This window comes from Diadema antillarum, unplaced genomic scaffold (genome assembly GCF_040938485.1).
Source record: "Diadema antillarum isolate AM-2024a unplaced genomic scaffold, OU_Dant_1.0 scf00000107, whole genome shotgun sequence".
Lineage (NCBI taxonomy): Eukaryota > Metazoa > Echinodermata > Echinoidea > Diadematoida > Diadematidae > Diadema > Diadema antillarum.
The window spans coordinates 2,325,367-2,348,418 of record NW_027270996.1 but is presented as its reverse complement, the minus strand read 5'-3'; the positions used below and the strand labels follow the sequence as shown (position 1 = coordinate 2,348,418).

General features: G+C 39.9%; 1 protein-coding gene across 1 annotated transcript in view; it reads right to left on the bottom strand.

The window, feature by feature from the left end:
• The window catches only part of LOC139719234 (uncharacterized), a 36,083-nt gene that overhangs the window by 5,688 nt on the left and 7,343 nt on the right, over positions 1 to 23,052 (bottom strand). Inside the window, exons 7-20 of the mRNA XM_071630664.1 lie at positions 20,644 to 20,893; positions 19,678 to 19,843; positions 17,482 to 18,443; positions 15,761 to 15,857; positions 14,694 to 14,884; positions 9,290 to 9,541; positions 7,426 to 7,539; positions 6,283 to 6,360; positions 4,883 to 5,114; positions 4,160 to 4,260; positions 3,127 to 3,307; positions 2,367 to 2,432; positions 1,429 to 1,559; positions 606 to 851 (exon numbers count right to left, since the gene is read on the bottom strand). Of these exons, the coding sequence (XP_071486765.1) occupies positions 606 to 851; positions 1,429 to 1,559; positions 2,367 to 2,432; positions 3,127 to 3,307; positions 4,160 to 4,260; positions 4,883 to 5,114; positions 6,283 to 6,360; positions 7,426 to 7,539; positions 9,290 to 9,541; positions 14,694 to 14,884; positions 15,761 to 15,857; positions 17,482 to 18,443; positions 19,678 to 19,843; positions 20,644 to 20,893 (3,067 nt within the window). The remainder of the gene's footprint in view (positions 1 to 605; positions 852 to 1,428; positions 1,560 to 2,366; positions 2,433 to 3,126; positions 3,308 to 4,159; positions 4,261 to 4,882; positions 5,115 to 6,282; positions 6,361 to 7,425; positions 7,540 to 9,289; positions 9,542 to 14,693; positions 14,885 to 15,760; positions 15,858 to 17,481; positions 18,444 to 19,677; positions 19,844 to 20,643; positions 20,894 to 23,052) is intronic.

Below are 23,052 nucleotides of genomic sequence, written 5' to 3'. Positions count from 1 at the left end.
AAGCTAAAATTGAGATTTTTGTATGGAAAAGGAGGCATTTGTTTAAAAGATATATTTATTTTGTTTTGTGTCGTTTTGTAGGTGTTCCCCAAAAACAGCATCATGGACCTTATGAACTGGAATAAGAATTGGGCTTGGTTTGTATAAATGCCATGGAGCTGAATAAGCTAGAGTATGTATGGCCTCTGGTCAGGTGTCTAGGGGTCAGTAACATTTCTTGATCAGTGTCTGATGAGGTCTACTTGAGATTTAGAAATCAGTAGAAGTCACTTTGAGCTTGTTCTTTTGGCGGTGTTTCTTCCGCCAAACATGTGTCTTGAATACAATTGTATGCAGCACATTATTTCTTATCCTTTACCGAGGTAAAAAGATAGTGAGTGTTTACAGAATACTGCTCATATACGTAACAAATTTTTTAGATGACCATGAAAACAAAACAGGAACAGAAAGCAAGGCTAAGACACAGACACTACAAAAACATCCACAGCAACTACACCACGAAAAATTACATGAAATAAACCCTGAGACAGCCAAAACAGTACACTTACAGGCAGAGGGAAAAGAATGAGGGTGAGTAGACACAGAAAAGGAGGAACTGAGCTTACCTCACTCGGTGCATCAGGTCTTCTCTCTTTCTCAGCGGCAGAGGGCGCTGTCACCTCTTTGGCCTTCTCGGCAGTCTTCTGCCCCGCTGGGGAACACTCTCTGCGATTCCCATTTTGGGCTACAAACAGCTGCCTGGCAACTGGCTCGACGGTCTTGGCTTTCTCCTTCGGCCGCTTGCCGGGCCTCGTTTGTACCTCGTCAGCCACAATAGCAGTCTTCTGTGGCTTCTCTGCTTCTTTGGTGGGCTGAGGCAAAAGTCAAACAAATAGGAATCCAAAAAGATGGAATTTGTAAAGATCAAAAACAAATATTCAATGTACCTATTGTGGCAATAATGACTACAAAGTTCACACAATACTATACAATGTATGTGCCCTATCTTTTGCAGTGCTTCTATTTTTGGGAAATTTTGCAATTCAAATGATATTCACCAAAATTATTGCCTATGTAAAGCAATGTACATCATCTCTCAGGCGGAAAATCGCTTACTCTTCTCTTACAAAGGGATGATATTACAATCGTCTCCGATTACATTGCTGTGTTTCTCAATTGCAAATTTTCCCGATTTTAGAAAAAAATATTATGGTGTGTACAGTCTATTATTTTGATTTTTATTAGCATTCTGTAGTCTAATTTGATTCATATTATGATTCCTTTAACCCATTGAGGATGGACTGATTTTGCCTGACACAAATTTCCCATAGACACCTTCAATGAATGTCTTCAATGAATTAACAAAATGAATTAACAAAAGACGGTGAAGTGTGTAAACATATTCTCACATACACACACAGCTACACAAACATGAGACACCACTGGTACCTCAGTTTTCTTGGTACTTGGCTCGCTGCTAACTTTCTGCTTGGCGTCTGTATTTTTGCCTGTCTCTTCCTTGGGAGAGGACGGCGTCTCTGGTTGCTTGGCACCATTTGCCGAACTCTTGTCTGGAGTACCTACAACCAGATACAAAAAAAAAGTAAGTTTGAAGGATGACGTAGAAGGCTCCATGCATCGATATTCAAGCTTTCTCCCTTTAACAAACATCTACACTAAACAGAATCTAGGCATGAAATTTCTAATTTAGATCCAACTATCAACCTCACGTGCCAAACATCATGAAATAAAATAAAATTACCAAATTAACCATAAAATGGTTCCAGGCAGGAGTATAGAGTGTCTTTAATCTATACAAGGAAACATTTGGAGCAGCATCACAAAGAAGTACAGGAGTATGATAATCTGAAGGAGCCTTGGGAAAGACACCGCTAAAGAAGTTTTGGCAACAGTACAACCAAGGAAGTATAGGAAGGAAAAGTACTTATCTGAAGAAACCTATGAGGAGAGCACTGCTTTGAAGTTTATGAAAACAGCACCTCCAAGTACACAATCTTGAAATGAAGGAAGCTTTGGGAAGGGTACTGCTAAGGAAGCTTTAGCAACAGCACCATCAAGCATAATAAATGATAATGATAAAATAGTCTTTTTTATTGTGCATTTCCAATCAAACTGATCAATGCACTTTACAAAGTAAATTTGTCCCAATGACAAGGTCAAAGAGTAAGAACTTTTTAACCCATTCAAGACAAGCTGACTTTGCAACAACACGCATTTCCCACAGACCCTTGCCTGAGTATACTCGGGACTCGTCTTCAATGGGTTAAAATTTTTTTTGAATATTCACACTGAGGGTAATGAGATGAGGAGTTCCTCTGGCAAGGTATTACATGCCATTGGCCCATAAAATGAGACACTACACTCACCAGCCTTAGTTTTTACATTTGATATCTCGATTACCACAGTATCCATGGCAGAGCGCAATTTATAAGCTGAACGGTGGGGAGAGTGCAAAAGCTGTGATAAGTGTTTAGGAGCAGAATTGTGTAGGCGATGAAAAACCGGGCAAGTGTAGGAGTTTATTCTGATGGAAGCTATGGGAAGGGCATCGCAAACGAAGCTTTGGGAATAGAACAACCAAGGGAGAGCTGGTAAAGGAGCTTAATCTGAAGGAAGATAAGAAAGCTTTCGGAATAACATCACAGTGATTCTTTCAAAAAGGCACTGCAAAAAAAAAGGTGTTAAAGGTATATGGTCCCGGTAGTTTAGTCAAATGTGTACGCGGGCACACGGCACAAGTTTCCTATAGAGACTACACTATCGACTCCTCTTTAGCGCTTACACTATGACCCATTTCCCCAAGTCCGAAGAAATCCGATCCACTGTAGGTAGTGGTCTGATCACAGTTCGGCTCATGATTCGGCTGAGGGGGATGACAGCTTCAGCAAACTTCTTTTGTGATGTCATAATAAGAAGCACATATACACGCACCCTGGCATTACTACAGACTGTGTCATGCGCAGAGAAGACAACGAAGGCAACGTTACCAAGCAACACCTACGCGCTTTACTCTTGATGACAGCTCAACTTCGGCAATCTTCGTATCAATGCTAATGGTGATCGGCAGTATCATCAACAGCGCCCTCTACACTACCGGGACTATGCGCCGTTAAAACAGCACCGCACCTTTCCCTCTTTGTTGCTCTCGCCTCTCCCTGTCCCGCCTCTCCTGGTCTCGTCTGTCCTGGCCGCGCTTCTTCACTGGGCAGTCCTTGACGAAGTGACCTATCTTGCCACAAATCCTGCAGCCCCTGTCATTGGGCGGGGCCTCGCCGCCAGTCAGCTTATCAATGTCCAGAAAGTAGTTCTGAAGTTATGAAGCATTATGAGAGCGCAATCATTCAATATGAAAATTCTCACAAAATGCAACATACTGTATGTGCCAAATATTTAACGAGGTTTTATCTTCGCGAATTTCACGAGTCAGGTGCTATTAGCGAAATTAAAGACATGCAAAAATAATGACTCTGATCCCGATATGAATGTGACGCATACTTATACATGTACATTTCTCCGTCCACTACGGTACTCCACGATGACGAATTCAACCACTCGCGAAATCGTCAGGAAGTTCGGATTTGCGAAAATTTAGACTCACTATTAAAATATATGGCATATACAGTCATTTAATGAAAGCCTTTATCATCAAAATAAAAAAGGACTGATTTTGTGATTGGTTTTCGATCCTGATAAAATGCATTCTCAGCTTTACAATAAATATATTTCATCAACGATGGATGTTCCTAACCACGTGGAATAACCCTCTAAGAATATCAACTTTGAGAATAAAATTTGGCTCTGAAGTCCAGGGTCTATTGCAATGTGCCAACTGCCTCTTTACTGCGCAAACATGAGACTATTAAGCTCCTTCGTGTCTGTATGAGATTGTTGATTTTCCTGTAATATGGTTCTCCATTAAGCTCATTCTTTTGTGATTATTTCAAAGCGTTGATGCTACTGCTGAAACTGATAAAGTACATATGGGTATTCTTAGAGCTAAGAAATTCCTCCTACAAAGTTTAACCTGTGCCAACCAATAACATATGGCAACTGCTATGCTGCTGTTTGGATGCAGGGTCACACATTATAAATGCAATGTCTCTATCACTTATCTATTAATGTGTCTGTTTGTTTTTTTTGTTTGTTTTCTCTCTCTTACCAAGTTCACATTTTGCATCCTGTAATTCCCCAGAGCGTGCTTGTTGGGTGTGCCAAAATGCTGCCTAGCATGGCGAAAGACCTGGAGTATATATGTTGCCACTGGAAAATGAAGCAGTATAGAGAAGAAAAGAGATGAATAGAGCCAAGTGCCTTCAAGGTTCATCATAAACATTACACCATTTTCATTCATTCTATCAATTTTGAATGACCACTCCCATCCCCTATCGAGCTCTTTAAAAAATTGACTTCCTCATCCAGGAATTCGGACAAGCATTCCAATGACATGCGCTGCACTTTGCAGGCATTTTTTTTTTTCTTTTCTGAAACTGATACACATTCAATTTGTGAAATTGACTCTACATTCCACAACAATCTTTTACTGGTGAACTCAAGTTCAGTGTAATAGAAAGATAGTTGCATTTGGCCTTGTTCAGGAGCATTAAACAAAGACTTCGGACAGGAAGTAGTTACATTATCTAACTTTTGATTTTGCAAAAACTATCAGTCTATAAATTCTTAGACCGCATCAACTTCTTTTGCCAATTCTTTGGCTTGAATGTCTGCAAAGTTATCGAGATACATAGCTTGCCAAGAGGTCATGTTTACAGGTACACGTATCACAGAGGAATACTCTACTATCCTTTGAGAGGTAACAAAAAGAGGAGGTTGAGCTTTATGGAGATATGCCCATGGGCAATGGATGGTTGCCATGGCAACTCACTTTTCTTGGATGCTGCCCCTCCGAGGTTGTGGTCCAGATCGAAGGGGTCCTCGATGGCGATCCCCCGCTGGGGTGTCATCCAGAGCTTCTCGAAGCGCGTCAACTGCTTCTTCTGCCGGATGCTGACCACAAATTTGGTGAAGTCAAACTCCTCTGTGTAGAAGCGCAGCAGGCCCAGCCACAGAGACCCCAGTGACTCCCTGTTCCGCCCACCATCCCTCCACACAAACCGCTGGAAGAAACGACACGATCAAATAGTTGGTCACTTGGTTGCTTGACATCGTCAATACCCTTGCCCACACATTCACGCTCTCAAAGAACAGTCACCAGAAACTTTGATATCATTGTGAGTACTTGGAGTAGTATAATGTTAAAGGGAGTGTACAGTACTGGTTGAGGTGAGGATTCAGCTTGTAACGTTGTGCAAGATATTTAGGAACCACTCTATGAAATGTTAAAGAGCATACAATTCTAAGAGGAATCAAAAGTTTATTTGATGAAGGTCGGTTTTGAAATGACTGAGATATCTAAAAACAAGGAAAAACAAAGAGATCCTAATAAAAGTCGTGGCATGTCAATTTTATTGGGATCGCTTTTATTGGATATCTCAGCCATTTCAAGGCTAATTTTCATCAAATAAACATTGAATCCTTCTTGAAATTACATGCTCTTTCATATTTCATAAGAGGTTTCTCATTATCTCACCAAAACATGTTATAAACCTGAATCCTCACCTCAATCAGTACTATACAGTCCCTTTAATGACATTACCAAATTTTAGCTTGTGGTAAACTATCCACAGTGGTTACCATGTAGTTTTTGATACACTTCTGTTCCACACAATAAAGGGGAACTCAATGAACTTGAATAGAACTCAAACTGCAGCCACAGTCACAAATAAGGACTGAGTTTAAAGTCAAGACCCAGTGCAGGGTTCAGCATTAGCTGCATTTACTGCAGCAACAATGGAGAGAGGATATGCAATTACAAACAACAAAGACAAAAACAAAAACCAGATATAAATCTGCTGAATCACATTTCCTGTTCACTGCCAAGTTCAGCATTGGTACAAACTTTGTCCAGATGCAGACCACGATGGCAATGGCAAACAATGGTATTTCACTGCTACAAACTCAAGGAGAAGATAGTGGCAATCAACAGCACACATGTCATTTCAGTGAAACTGCACGATAAGGCGGCTGACCGAACCACCAAACATTTTAGGAGGAATCGGAAGGAACCAACTTCATATCCCCCGAGCGCCATATGCGTAATCTCATTTTTCTAGAAACTCTTTACACATGTGGGTGGGTTTCCCTAGATGAATTCATGAATATATGAATTTGCATATATGCATATTCATGATGTGAGCATTTTACAGTATCAGTATCGGCACTCACCAGTCTCTTGATGTCATCAAAGAACCAGGCATTCCAGCCATCCACTTCATGCACTGGCATCTTGTCACCTGGGTACAGCTGAGGTAAAGAAGACAGTTCAAAACATAAATATACTGATGATGATGATGACCCACAGCATTTGTATAGCACCATATATCTGTTATAGAAATTTTCAAAGGCACAGACTCCTCCAAGAGAGTTAACAATTGAATGCCTGGTGAAAAATGTGAGTTCTGAGTGAGGCTTTGAAGTGATCCAATTTCACGGAGAAAAGATGGGAGGGAGTTCCATAGGTGAGGAGCGATAGGAGAAAATGCCCGGCCTCTGTATCCCTTGAGATGTGTGATGGGCACCTGGAAAGTAAGGCCAGATGAACGAAGGCCAGGGCGAGGCTGCCGTCGCTCGATTAGGGAAGACAGGTATCCTGGGGCCAGACCATGAATGGCCTTAAAAGTGAGCAGTAGGATCTTGAAATCAATTCTGTTATACTGCATAATATACTGCATTGAGTTTTGGTCAGGGAAGCCAAAAAGGCCAAGCTAACCTCAATCTCCAAAAAAATACGCGGACAGACAAAGCCCATATCAAAATCATGTGACTCTAAAATTCATTTACCCATTTACAGTACTCATATTTTGACCTTTTGATCTTTTCACCTTTTTACTCACACTTTTTTGTACACTGATAAACTGTGTGTCTAAGAATGTGCTGTGATCTTCTTACATGGTTGGTGATAATATATACAGCATGAGATGGCGACTTAAAATTTTGTTTGGTGTAGTTCTCTTCAGGCAAAATGGTGAAAGCCTGGTATCAGCTTACAATGCTGCTATCTAGCAGGACCATACCAAGAAAGGAGGGGAAAAAAAGTATTGTGCAAGTCTCAAGTTCATTTTTCTAGGTCAAAAAAAAAAAAAAAATGACACAACAAACACACAGAGGGTTGAAGACTTAAATATTTGTCACGCAGATCATGCCTTGCAACACACAATTTAAACAGCCAGTGCTCATCAAGTTGTAGAAAACAGAACAAAACGAACAATCCCCCCCCCCCCCCCCAAACCCCCCCCCCCCAAAAAAAAAAAAAAAACCAAAAAACGCACAAACATTGGATATCCAGGGTTTCTGGTCCTTAAAACTCACCTCTTGTAGCACTGGAAGAACAGGTGGCTCTCGCTGCTGCAGGAAATACACCGTGAGCAGAGTGTAGGCGTAGGATGACAGACTGCCTCGCGAAGCATCTCCAATGTCACAATACTGCAAGAAAAGAAATATCAAGAAAAAAACTGAAGTGCTGTGCAAGTGCTAAACTCACTAATGTAGATTAAAAAGACAAACATTATAAGTTTGAATCATCAAATTGCTCCATTTTTATGGAACACACTCCCCTCTCACATTCAAAATGCAAAGTGAAGACAAGTTTAAATCAATGCTCAAAACTCACTTATTCAACCATCATAACATCTTTTCTTTCTCTCTTTTTTCTATACACTTATCACAAGGTTCTTAATCATATTCTGCGTTTTAATTCAACTTTTCTGTTCCATATCAATGCGCTTAAAAATGCCAGTATGAATATCTATATGAATGTTATTATTATCAAAGACATTTGTAACGCAGCTCATGAAAGGCATGTTGTTTTTAGGCCTGCTGCAGAATGGATACACTAAACTCATAGACAGATAGACAATAGATAATATGTCTAAACAGATAAATGGATATGTGCAGATAGACAGAGAAACAGATGGATAAACAGATATAGATGGAAAGATAGAATATTGAGAGATCGACCAAGACAGCTATGTAGTTTAACCCTAAAAAGGCCGGGGGGGATTGAATCAACCCTCCCCCTTGACATTTTTTGCGACTATTCCGCCGCGCGAAGTTTTTTGACCGCGCCGTTCGCTGACTTTTTACTTTCAAGTCTCGTGCATCTTTTGACACCATTTTCGCGAAAATTGCGCATACCGTTACGACGCTGCATGACCTTTTATACAAGCCTGTCAGACCAAAAACGTGATTTTGTGTATAAAGTCTATGCAAATGGAGTTTTCTCACCTTATTCATAAAGATATGATTATTTTCACTTTCATAGGCTGAAATCAATTAATTTTAGCATAATTATGCTTGAAAAAGGTTCTGTCATAAATTTTGCAAAAAAAATGATAAAAGAAAAAGTCAAAAAACATAGAAATACATAAGAAATTCACAAAACAATAAAATACATAAGAAATTAAGTTTGATACCAGATTTTTTTTTCAGTACATTGTTAGGAATGCTACAAAGAATGTTATCCCAAAAAAATTAGGATTCTAAAAGCTTCACTTTCTGATTTAGAGCAAAATGTATGATTTTATGCATATATTAGCATAATTAATTAATATAATGGAAATTTCCATTTCTTTTTGCATAATGTGGTAGATTACGCCACAGGTAATGCATGTGCCCATTTCCATGGCAATTGCGCGATCGACGGCCGAGATCTCGGGGGGGGGGGGGGGGGGGGGGTTGAATGAACCCCCCCTCGGCCACAGAACACCCCAAAAAGCCCGGCCTGGTTTCACAATAGGGTTAATAGCTCGGTTAATTGATAGTTTCTGTAAAACCAGATATATCCGCATGCATTTTAATCTGACAAATTTTGCATGAGCCACTATTCGACAAATTAAATTCTATTCTATCTATCTAAAATGATTTAGATAGATACATTGTAGAATAGACAGATACATAGGCAGAGAGCAAAGATAAAGATGGAAATCAGCAGATCCAACTTCCAGGGCACAATTTCATGTAGGATGTTAGGATAGCAACTTTTGCTGGAGTGGCAATTTCCCAGAGCAACAGCCAGTCAGGAAGCCGGATTCTTCTCGTTACCATGACAATTGTCATTCCAGCAAGAGTTGCTATCATATCAACTTTTTATGAAATGGGGCCCAGGAGCTCATGACACGGCTTTTGTCATACCAAGTCTGCATTTTCATTTTCTTCTCCTTTTTTTTTTTCATACCTTTGCAAAGAACTTCATGGTGTAGCCCAACCTCACCACTCGTGCGTCGATATCGGCGTAGGCCCTGAGGAGCCGGGTGTTGCACTGGGCCAGCGTGTTGTACAGACTGATGTCGCCTTCGAGTCGGGTGGGCCGGTGGACGAACTTGACGATGGGCACCTTGGCGGTGGGGATGGGCACAATGTTGTAGAGGTTGCGGTTTTTCCGCAGGGCGCTGGCGAGGTCCTCCACCACTGATGTCACGTCTACACCCTGCGGCAGGCAGGCCAAGAATCACAGAACGACAAAATATCATTTCAAGTGTAACTCTATACTGTGGCCAAGTCCACTTTAATAAGGAGAATTATAACACATGAATAGAATGGCCAATTTTGTTATATATTACAGTTGGACTTAGCTACAACAAGCTACAAAGCTACAAAAAGTTTTCCACAAATTGTCATAAAGAAATATGATTTTTAAAGCAATGGTACACTCAAATTCCCACTGTTTCGTGCATAAATTTAAACGAAATTTCCCTGTTTTGTCACAAAATCAATCCTCTGATTTCAATCAGTGTAGTCTTGTCATTCAAGCCTAACAGCAGTGACTTCTTCTAAGTAAAGGGCTAATAGTGGCTGAATTATCTATCTAAAGCATAATTTTCACAATATAATTTCGGTGTAAATCCAGTTAAACCCTGTTTTAACAGACTTTACCCTGACAATGTCGGGACAACGCCCAGAGAACAAAATTCCTTGCCTTGGGCAATGAAACCGCAAGAGAGGATGAGGGATACCGTCTCAACAGATGTACACAAAAAACCTTCTCCCCAGCTGGTTTGGGTAGAATTTGGCAAAAGTTACCGCGGCAACATCCCAGCAACATTTCGCATAGACCTTCTTCACAGGCTTGGTTTAAAAAAAAAAAAAAAATGCCCGAAAGTTGTCACAGTAACTCTGGTTTGAAAGGCTCTGTTAAAGAGGGGTTCCGCTACAGACAGGTATTAGGTACTGAGAAAATCACCTGCCTTAATATGTATGTGCAACTGCAAGCAAAATCAATGTTCCGTAAATGTAAAGCAACATGCAAAAACTAAAAAAATACAGGAGTTCCATAACTCCTGTATTTCATGCCTAATATTGATGAACCTACCCCACTTTTTCTGAATGATTTTAGTCATGTTCATTCAAACAAGTTGTACATGAGGTTGGTTTTCACTCAAAGGGTAGAATATGTGATGGAAAGAGGTCATTATCCCTGCCCTCGAACGTTGTTCTCATTGCTACATAAAGAAATCATAAAAGGGCTACCAAAAGGGCACTGTAATTTGAAAGGATCTACAAAAGAGCTGGGAATGAAAGGATTATGGACACTGTTCTGCAAAGTGAAAGCCTGTAGAGAGGTACTGAGAATGAAAGGGTTATGAAAAGAGTTATGTCATTTGAAAGGGTCTACAAGGGAGCTCATAATGGAATGGTTAAGAGAAACTGCTCTGGAAAATGAAAGGGTGAAAACAAGTACTGAAGATGAAATGGTTATTGAAAGGGTTCTGTAATTTCAAAGGGTCTACTAAAGAGCTGGGAATGAAAGGGTTTTAAAATCTGTTCTGCGAAATGAAAGGGTGTACAATGGTACTGAGAATAAAAGGGTTATCAAAAGGGCATTGTAATTTGAGAGGATCCACTAAAGAGCTGGGAATGAAAGGGTTATAGAATCTGTTCTGCAAAGTGAAAGAGTGTACAGAGGTACTGACAATGAAATGATTATCAAAAGGGTATTGTAGTTTGAAAGGATCCACTAAAGAGCTGGGAATGAAAGGGTTATAGAATCTGTTCTGTAAAGTGAAAGAGTGTACAGAGGTACTGACAATGAAATGGTTATCAAAAGGGCATTGTAATTTGAAAGGATCCACTAAAGAGCTGGGAATGAAAGGGTTATAGAATCTGTTCTGCAAAGTGAAAGGGTGTACAGAGGTAGTGACAATGAAAGGGGTATCAAAAGGGTACTGTAATTTGAAAGGGACTGCAGAAGAGATGGGAACAGAAGGATTACATACACTGTTCTGCACAACGAAACGGTGTACAAATGTACTGAGAATGAAAGGGTTGTCAAAAGGGTACTGTAATTTGAAAGGGTCTTTAAAATTGAAATGAAATGAAAGGTGTACAGAGGTACTGAGTATAAAAGGGTTATCTAAAGGGTACTGTAATTTGAAAGGGTCTACAAGGGAGCTGAGAATGAAAGGGTTATAGACACTGTCCTGCAAAATGACAAACTGTCCTGCAAAATGAAAGGGTGTACAGAGGTACTGAGAATAAAAAGGTTATCAAAAGGGTACTGATATTTGAAAGGGTCTACAAGGGAGCTGGGAATGAAAGGGTTATGGACACTGTCCTGCAAAATGAAAGGGTATACAGAGGTTCTGAGAATAAAAGGGTTATCAAAAGGGTACTGTAATTTGAAAGGGTCTACAAGGGAGCTTGGAATGAAAGGGTTATATATACTGTTCTGCAAAATGGAAGGGTGTACAGAGGTACTGAGAATAAAAGGGATATCAAAAGGGTACTGAAATTTAAAAGGGTTTAAAAAAGAGCTGGTAATGACAGGGTTATAGACACTGTCCTGCAAAATGAAAGGGTGTACAGAGGTACTGAGAATAAAAAGGTTATCAAAAGGGTACTGATATTTGAAAGGGTCTACAAGGGAGCTGGGAATGAAAGGGTTATGGACACTGTCCTGCAAAATGAAAGGGTGTACAGAGGTACTGAGAATAAAAAGGTTATCAAAAGGGTACTGATATTTGAAAGGGTCTACAAGGGAGCTGGGAATGAAAGGGTTATAGAAACTGTTATGCAAAATGAAAGGGTATACAGAGGTACTGAGAATGAAAGGGTTATCAAAAGGGCATTGTAATTTCAAAGGGTCTACTAAAGAACTGGGAATGAAAGGCTTATAAAATGAAAGGGTGTACAAAGGTACTGAGAATGAAAGGGTTATCAAAAGGACATTGTAATTTGAAAGGCTCTACTCAAGAGCTGGGAATGAAAGGGTTATAGAAACAGCTCTGGAAAATTAAAGTGCAAAAAGAAGTATCAAGAACAAAAGGGTTATCAAAAGCTACTGTAATTTGAAAGGGTCTACAAAAGAGCTGGGAATGAAAGGGTTATAGAACTGCGCTGGAAAATGAAAGGGTGAAAAGAAGTACCAAGAATAAAAGGGTTATCAAAAGGGTACTGTAATTTGAAAGGGTCTACCAGAGAGCTGGGAATGAAAGGGTTATAGACACTGCTCTGGAAAATGAAAGGGTAAAAGAAGTTCTGAGAATAGAAGGGTTATCTGAAGGGTTATGACAAGGATACTGAAATTTGAAAGGGTCCACTAAAGAGCTGGGAATGAAAGGGTTGTAGACACTGTCTTGCAAAATGAAAGATGTACAGAGGTACTGAGAATGAAAGGGTTATCAAAAGGGTTATGACAAGGCTACTGAAATTTGAAAGGGTCTGCTAAAAAGCTCGGAATGGAAGGGTCATAGACACCGTCCTGCAAAATGAAAGGGTGTACAGAGGTACTGAGAATGAAAGGATTATGAAAAGGGTACTGTAATTTGAAAGGGTCTACAGGGGAGCTCGCAATGAAAGGGTTATAGAATTTGTTCTGCAAAATGAAAGGGTGTACAGAGGATCTGGAAATAAAAGGGCTATGAAAAGGGTACTGAAATTTGAAAGGGTATACTAAAGAGCTGGGAATGAAAGGGTTAGAGACACCGTTCCGGAAAATGAAAGGGTGAAAGAAGTACTGAGAAAGGAAGGGTTATGAAAGGGTATTGTAATGTCAAAGGTCTACAAAAGAGCTGAAAATGAAAGGGTTATAGGATCTGTTCTGCTATATGAAAGGCTGTACAAAGGTACTGAGAATGAAAGGGGTATCTAAAGGATTATGACAAGGGTACTGAAATTTGAAAGGTTCTGCTAAAAAGCTGGGAATGAAAGGGTTATAGAAGCTATAATTCAAAATGAAAGGGTGTACAAAGGTACTGAGAATGAAAGGGTTATGAAAAGGGTACTGAAAATTTTGAAAGGGTCTATTAAAGAGCTTGGAGTTATAGAAACTGTCCTGCAAAATGAAAGGGTGTGAACAAGTACTGAGAATAAAAGGGTTCTCAAAAGGACACTGTCATTTCAAAGGGCCTACTAAAGAGCTGGGAAGGAAAGGGTTATAGACACCGTCCTGCAAAATGAAATTTGTACAAAGGTACTGAGAATGAAAGGGTTATGAAAAGGGTACTGTAATTTGAAAGGGTCTACGAGGGAGCTCGCAATAAAAGGGTTATAGGATTTGTTCTGCAAAATGAAAGGGTGTACAGAGGTTCTGGGTATCGAAAGAGTACTGTTATTTGAAAGGGTCTATAAGAGAACTGGCAATGATAGGGCTACAGAAATTGCTCTGCAAAATGGACAGGTCTACTCTGGTTTTGAGAATGAAGGGGTCGTCAAAAGGGTACTGTTATTTGAAAAGGCTTACAAAAGAACTGGGAATGACAAGGATATTTAAACTGTGCTACAAAAAAAAAAAGGGGGAACAATTGTACTGAGAATGAACGGGATACTGTAATTTGACAGAGTCTGCAAAAGAGCTGGGATTGCGAGGTATATACAAACTTTCCTACTGAGTGAAAGGGTGTACAGAGTAACTGAAAATAAAAGGGTTACCAAAGGTTACTGGAATACGAAAGGGTCTACAAGAAAGCTGGGAATGAAAGGGTTAGAGAATCTGCTCTGCAAAATGAAAGGGGGTACAGAGGTACTGGGAATGAAAGGGTTATCAAAAGGGCACTATTATTTGAAATGGTCTACTAAAGAGTGGGGAATGAAAGGATTACAGAAACTGCAAAAGAAAGGGGGTACAGAGGAAGTGAATCTATGACCCTAGAGCTTCCAGGGCACCTTAACCACACCTCCAAGGGATGTTGCACATCATATAATAATCATCATTTATATTGTTTGATTTGATTTTGATTTGATTTGATTTATTTCTGCTTAATTCCGTTACATCAGATATGATTATGTACATGTCATTTATGACAAACAGTTTATTGACACATAGTTTTTAGTACAATTATACAAGACATTTAAATACAAACAGTTTATGGAACTTAAACAGAAGGGTCTCCAAAATAAGCCGAGGCTTGACGGTATGGAGACTATATGGTTACCTACTCTGGATAGAATAGGGAATAGAGAAAGAGAAAAATAGGGAAGGGTAGGGGGAAAAGGGAAAAGGGAATTGTGCCCATGTTTGAGAGCTCAGAGTCTCTGGTTTGCTAGATAGAGGGTCCAGACCAGAAAATCTCCCGTTTAAGAGACGCTTAGGGTCGAAGTCTCTTGAAACCACAGATTATTGCAACCACATGCTCCGGCCTCACCTCTGCACTCGCTTGGTCCCGGAAGGTCAGGCAGATGTCGAGGTCGCTGTTGCGGAAGCCGAAGCCATTGCCCGAGGAGCCGAACAGTGACAAGTCAGCCTTTGGGAAGGAGTGCTGTCTGATGTAGTACTCCAGCTCCCTGAGGCAATTATCTCGGTGGCGCAAATCTTGTCGACTCGGGGCGTGTAGCTCTGCATGAGACACCAAAGATGCAGGACTGGTAAAGTTTGTCTGACTGGGTGATATGGTTTTCTAATTTCTACTTTTAATAGATTGCCTGAAAGCTCATGATTTTGTGCCAATGCACAATATTTTTGTATCATGATTATGACAGAAAGAAAGAAAATTATGGTCTGGCCGAGTGATTCTATTTCATTCATTTCTTTATTCATCGTCGTCGTCATCGTCATCGTCGTATGTTGTAGCACGGTTCTTGGTCATTCAGTGTTGAATAAAATATGCATACATACTCTGTGCAGTACATTCAAATGCATTCGTAGTTCGGTTAATTGCTATGTTAATAACTTTTGTTATTGTTTTAACATAGATGAGAAAGGTATGTAATCTGTGAATGTTTTCATGGCACTGTAATATCAGACTCAACAATACAGTGCAACTTGGACATACTGGATACTGGATTGTACTCATGAGAAAGCTACAAAAGTTGTACATGTATCAAACACAAGCAAGGCCCATTGAAAGTCATACACTGTAAATGGTTGTTGTATTTTTCTAAAAGGAATTTAAGAGCATGATTCATAGTTCACCTTACTTTCCAATAAAAAAACTATGAAAACAAGAGCTTTATCTCCAGTTACTGGAACCTAAGAAATATGCTGACCAATCAACTTGAACACAACAGGAAGGGCAGAATTTCATGGAGAGCAAGTGTATAGTATAAGCAATGTTTTATACCTGCTTTTTCTCCATTTTGAAGATGGTGCTCACATGAAAGCTAGCATTTTGCGAAATCAATTTGCATAATGCAATGTCCATAGAGAAAAAGGAAAATAAACTACAAGGGACGGCAATTAATAAGATAATAATCTTATGTCTAATGAAATTACCAAATATATTATTGCAGAAGCACGTGACCAATTCCAGGAAATTCGGGTCCATCTTCGGTAGTGGTTGCAAGGGAGGCAAGGCGTCTTCTGGACAGTCCTGAGTTGATCAAAACAGAGCAGTCTTTCCAAACAAAAATTCTTCAATTTCAAAGTAGCCATGATAAAGCCTCAGACATTAAAGGGAACGCAAACCCAAAGAGCAATGTGGATTGAGTGAAAGCAGTAACATTAGTAGAACACATCACAGATACAGATACAGATACAGATACAGATATTTTTATTAGTCTTTCTTCCAACAAAAAAGATAATCATTTTCCAGGTGAATCAATACAATATAAATTATACAAGTACACTGTATACATAATTCAGACATCTTAATATAACCATAACAATATAACTAAGCAGTTGCACATAATATACAATCCACATAAATCAAAACACAATTAAAATATCTTCACAATCATAACAAGAATAACAAGGAAGAGAGACTAATAAGAGATAAAAAGACACAGAGAGAGAGAGAAATAAGAAAGAAAGTGAGGGAGAAAGAAAAAAGGGAGACACCCAACAAGAAGTGGTAAAAAGAAAGGAAAAGTCTGATATAGAGATGAGAAAGAGGGAAAAAAGGACATCATTTATGCACTGAAAGTTTGAGGAAACTCGGGCAATCGATGCAAAGGTTATGAATCTTTAGAGTTTTAGTGTTGGAACTGCTGGGTAAGGAGACTATTAGAGGTTATGTCGTACAAGTGGACTACACTATAAAGAAAATATAAAGGGAATTCAACAAAAATTCATTTTTCATGAAAATTACACATTCCATCAACTTGATACTGACATATGTTAAAAGGGGTAGTACATATCCTAATTCCCCCTGCTTTCTGAAAGTGGTAAGTCAAGTACTCTTTCATTTTGCTAGAAAAGTAAATTTTTGTGGAACTCCTTTTATATTTTCTTTATATTGTTGTCCACTCATACGTCATAACCTCTAGTAGTCTCCTCATCCAGCGGTTTCAACACCAAAACTTTACAAATTCATAACTTTTGCATCTATTGTCTGATTTTCCTCAAACTTTCACTGATGTGTTCTGCTAATGTTAATACTTTTACTCAATCCACATTGCTCTTTGGGTTTGCGTTCTCTTTAAACTACAGTCTTGTATGAACACATCTATGAAAATAACTGTATGTTAACCTTTGTCGAAACACTTCATACATGTTTTAGTATAAAGGAATCCATGCGCCCACTATCAGTATAGCAATTGCTAATATTCATACGTCATGAAAATGATGTGCTGCATGCTTCTAATTGTATTCAATGAACCACACACATAAGACATAGTAGCATGTTCCATCAATGTGTAACTGTGGACTGTGATATTGATATTTCCTTGTGAACACAAAAGCGAATGATGGCTGTCGCGTAAGACTGACCTTACTCATTTTCTCAAAATAAACTAAAATAATTTCTGCTTTACGAAGAATCGATTAGGACACTCGGACAGTACAGAACAATTTATTCATAGATGCACGGCAAACTGGACCTTCATTCACTCGTAAACACATTCTGATACTTGAATGGTTGTCTATGCATCGTAAAAACAGGATTGGTTGCAACAAGAATGTCCCTTCACCAAGGTGGAATGGACGTTTTCAGACACAGATGCACAGAATATAAACATAATACAATGTATATGAGCGTATATATTACATGATCTTACCTTACTGATGTGCCCTTCCTTCAAGCAGCTGATACAAATTATTTGCACCTTCTCCCCTCTCGTCAGGATTTTCTGATCAAAGACAAACACGTACTTCTCTGGTCTAACCTCCTCCTCCTCCTCCCTAACCTCCTCCTCCTCCTTTTTCTCTATTGCATCATTGTGATCATCAGAATTCCTCTGGAGGGAACCAGAAGGTCCTTGCGATGGGTCCTCATTCTGTTCTTTGGCATCTCCTAGTTCTGATGTGGGCTCGTCTTCCCTAATGCTTGTGTCAGCATCATTTGCAGGACTCGAGACATCTAGATTTGCATCGGATATCGGATCCTCACTTTCTGAACCCATGGAAGATGAGCCCTGGTGGGACCCGCTGTCCAAATTAGCCCCACTGATGAAGCTGGAGTCTACTGATGATGATCCCGTAACAGCTTCAGTGGCACTGCCAGATTTTGAATGTGTTTCGCTATGGGAGTTACCTCGTTCTGACTCCGCCTCACTCCCACCCGCAGTGTCAGTCGCCGGGTCGGAAGAAGAGGATGCTACATTTGAGGCTGCCCCATCTGAGTCTGATATCGCATCTTCTTCTTCCCCACCCCTTTCCTCCATGTCGACTTCCCTTAAAACCATCTCGGCAAGTTTGGCACCAACATCAGCTGCAGCACCTGCAGCCGCCCGATCAACTTCTCCGTTTTGTTCGCCCTCAGTGCACTCAAGTGCATCATCCTGGACAGAGTCTGCAGTGGCAGGGCATGCAGCATCCAGATGGTTTGGTGGTGACATGGCCCCGCCCGGACCGGGTTCCCCCTCCGTGTGCTCACGGTCCTTGGCGCTGTTTGCTGAAAGCCCGGTTTGTGGAATGCCAAAGTACTTGAGCGCATCGTGGAAGCGGTCCATGATATACTGAAACACGGAGGATGTGGTGAGAGACTTGGCCAAGTTCTTCTTCCCGTTGGCAAATGGATCTGAGTTAACGAGGAGTGCAAAGAAAAATAAATCATTTCTAGAGCTTTCAATGACAGACGGACATCTTGCTTGAAGATTTCTGGGCACAGGCCCAGTTTACTTGTCTTAAATAAAGGATTATGAATTCATCATCATCAGCAGACAAAGACTCACAAATACTCACCCCATGTCGGCTCACAATGCCACCTACATGTTGCACAAAGATGAATGCACTCCTTACACAAAAAAATGCATTTGACCATTATAAAGCAGGTGGGACGACTGCTTGACAAGTGGAGTAAAAAATGCATCGTTGACTATGTAAACTCTGGAAACGTTTTAGAAAGTCTGCAAATATCAGCCTGTCAGGTGGTACAGATGAGAGAGAAATGATGGGGGGGGGGGGTGGGAGTGTCCAGGATCTTTCATAGAACACTATGTTCACTCTATTCAACAAATAATACAGTCTTCATAAAATGTATCACTGATGATACATCGAAGGTCTCCCTTTACTAGAAATAAATGTAATACTTATGATCATGAGTGTCGCTCCTCAAAAAAAAAAAATATATGGTCCAGAAAAACTGCTAATATATCAATTTCGGTTTAGTTTTAAGCCACCAAATTTTGACAGTAGCTAGAGAAAAGGTTTCTCTCCGAGGTATTATGACAAAATTTAAAAATTTGGGTCTGTCAATCCACAGAGCATGTTTTGGCCCATCACAGAAAATCTATAAACCTGAGACATTTTGTGCATTTAGAGCTGGGTGGTAACATAATGACATGCTGTTGAGTGTCATCTGATCAACAGTAACTGGACAAGTTTTAACTTGAGACCAGGTTCTCGGGCTCGTCCGGCATTGGTATTTCCCCTGGTAAGCCTTGGCAGAGCTTGGAGCTCTGGAGCTTGTTGGCTCAGATTTCACTGGAAGTCATCGGAATGCTGAAAGTTTTGCATTTTGGGGATCAGATAAGCCTCCAATTGTCAGTGGAAGAAGAGCAGTAAATACAAATAGTGTACATGCAGTGCAATAGGCCTACAGTCTAATAAAGTATCTTTATGACATCACAGTTAGTCCTAGGCCCCATTTCATAAAAAGTTGATATGATAGCAACTCTTCCTGGCATGACAGGTGTCGTGGTAGTGACAATAATCCAGTTTCCTGATTGGCTGTTGCTATGGAAAGTTGCCATTCCAGCAAGAGTTGCTATACTAACATCTTTTATGAAATGGGGATCTGGACTGCAGTCTACCTTCAATGGCAACCCTTCTGTTTGGGAGCTTGAGGTCGCCGCGGGTCACTGGCTTCCGCTGCCGGATGCTGATGACGATTTCCTCAATGTTGATGCCAACGAGGTAGAACCTAAGTAGACCCACCCACAGCTCACCGATGGTCTGCTTGTTCTTCGACTTCAGCTGCTCATTCTGCACCAGAGCAAATTTTCACAAAATTTTGTTTTTCTATGGAAAGCACACATTTCCTTAACATAATATCAACATATGCTAAGGGCTATAGCTTTCCCTTTGCTATCTGAAAGAGGCAAGTCAAGTACTCTTTTGTTATGCTAGAAAAATGAAAGTTTGTTGAATTCTATTCATATTTTCTGTACATCATTGTCATGCAGCGACAGCACAAGTTGTTGTAGCCTTTCCATCCAGTGATGGGGGCACCAAAACTATGAAAATTCATAACTTTTGAACGAATTCTTTAATTTTACTGAAATCTCACTGATGCGTGCTGCCGCCACTGCTGCATTGACTCAATCCACATATATATTTGGGTATCATACCCCTTTCAAGGTTGTATATCTCTTTGGCAAATGTCACAAAATTTTACATGATTGGAGAATGTCTGCCAACTCTGTACATGAAATCTTACCTTAACCCATTGAGGACGAGTCCCGAGTATACTCGGGCAAGTGTCTTTGGGATATGTGTGTTGTAACAAAATCTGCCTGTTCTCAACGGGTTAATATACCTCAGAGTTTTTAAAATAGAAATAAAAAACTAACCTTATGTTACTTGACAATAAACTCTATGTTTGTACCAAAAATATAAGTTGGTATTTTTTGAAGTCTGAAAAGATTCACTGGATATCTATTGCATTGTTTCCGCCACCATCATAAAGTAGTGCCCAATTCTATCATTCTGAGGACGTATGAAAGAAATCTAAATTTTAAGGTTAAAAAAGGGACACAACTTTAAAGGGTCAAAGAAACTTGCCGCACCTCTTGCAGGATCGGTAAGATGGGAGGATTGCACTGCTGGAGGAAGTAGATGACGAGGAGGACAAAGGTATGTGCCGGCATGGCCCCGATGGCCTGCTGGTCGATACCACAGAGCCGCGCCCAGTACCGGAGGCCCATGACCAGCGGGCGGAGCCGGTGGTCGCATTGGTTGTACTCTACCATCAGCTGACTGGCTTGCACGGCGTGCTGATTGGCTGTGCCAACCTCGCACAGAAGATTCCTGCCCATCAAGAACAAACAAATCATTCTAGCCACACTCAATAATCTTTTGTTTAATGCATAACTTCATAGTTTTATCCACTTTGTGATTCAGAAGTCATGATAACATTTTCTGAGAAATAATGTTAAAAACTTTACGGAGACTGTGAAATATTTGTGCATAATATTATTACAGGCAATCACTGCAGTGTATTGTTCCCAACAGGGAAAGCCAAAACCCATGCAGGTAAAAGAAAAATCCTACTTCATTTATCCATCTCAAAGAGCAGGGTGCATAAAACAGTGAGGTGGTCTACCCCATAACTCTCAACTGGACCCCATGGAAGACAAGTTATTGCACCTGAAATTGGGCTATCCAGCCATCTTGTCAGATGGAAAATGAAAACAAAGAAATAAACAGTCTACATTGTGAACTGAACAGTGAAGAGATAGTTCTAAATGCGTGATTATGCTTAAAGGCGATGGCTAGTAACCGATCAGTGGGAATCAGTGGGAATCAGTGGGAATGCTGAGGGATGATTGTTCCAATCCTTGTGGGATCCATTTAAGAGTACATTACATATCTACTGTTGTGTGAAAATTATTTGCTTCAGAACGGTCTCATATTTAAGTAATATGCAGATTAATGCCCCGTCACTGACCAGGCACGCTAACCTGGAAACATAAAACTGCACATTACTTGAATATGAGGCCATTCTGAAGCAAATAATGTTCACACAACAATAGATATATAATGTACTCTTCAATGAATCCCACAAGGATTGGAACAATCATTCCCCAGCATTCCCACTGATTCCCACTGATCAGTTACTAGCCTTCCCCTTTAATTCAAACACACCTAAGAATGTGTGGAGTAAGTCTATTACAAATTCAACATCACTACAATGGACCAATGACACAAACTTACACATACATGTATACATGTGTATATATCACACATTGTATGCACACATTCATCTGAGTGTGCATACATTCACACTTATAAAGACAGGCATATGTGCACACATACATTGTGCATCTCATTAATTACTCAACTTGATCATCAAATATTGTGTAAGATCTAATGTTTCAGAGATAAATTTCATACTAGACTTCAGATTCATCTTTCCCTATTTGCTTTTCCTCCCTCTTTTTTTGTGGCTTTAGCTGGATACCTCCCCACTATCGAAAACCACAAGCCTGACAAGCTTTCATTACAATGCAGATAGACTCATCACATTCAGTCATATTTACAGTGCATGATGCACTCTCTTGCAACAACACTGGCCATGAAACTAATTCCCCAACACAACACATGGACACATCACTCACACAAAAGCTATTCCCTTCTTTGTTTGTTTGGTTTTTTTTTTTAGTTTTTTTTTTTTAATCCATAATCTAAGCAATATCCTTGTTTTCACGGAAGCAGTAAAATGTAGTGGTTTATCTTTGGCTGTTGACTCACTTCCCTCCCAATCATTTTTTCCATTAGTTTAGATCATGATTGTTTATAATGTTTTCCCGAGGGGATGATTCATAATGATAATTTCTTCTTTTTTTTCACAATTTATATAAACCACTGGCTTGTACACAGGAAGCCATTTGGGATGGGTTTCCCCAATATTGAACAAAGAGAGTCCACAGATTTGAACAGCTGAGGATAATTCTCATGGCAAATAACTGGACTTGTTACTGCATCTGCTGCCAATTCCAGTTCATTGAATATATGCCATTTAATGGCATTCACAACAACCTTTGCATGGAAAATACATGCTGCAGCACATTGAACATTCTAAACAAAGCTTTTAAAGTGAAAATATCAGTATATTTATCATTATTATCATTTTTTAATTCAACCAGCTTGTTTTTCCTCCAGTTTTTAGTACTTACATACTTACATTTTTCCATGTGTTCTCCCATGATACATATTAAAGCACTGCTGATGCAACTATTGTCTTCATTTTGAAGTGAGATGCTTTTGTGTTGTCAAAATTTTTTGAATACCCTCACAAAAACCAAGCAAGTATCATGTTTCATGCTGTTTCAGCGTAGATTGAGAATGCGCTATTCCAAGAGGTCACAATTTTATTTCGTGCTTGCCCTCTGTGGCCATGCGGCTGTGGCCATGCGGCTGTTGTCCCACACTCAACTCAGTCGTACGTTCATTATTACGCTTTCCAT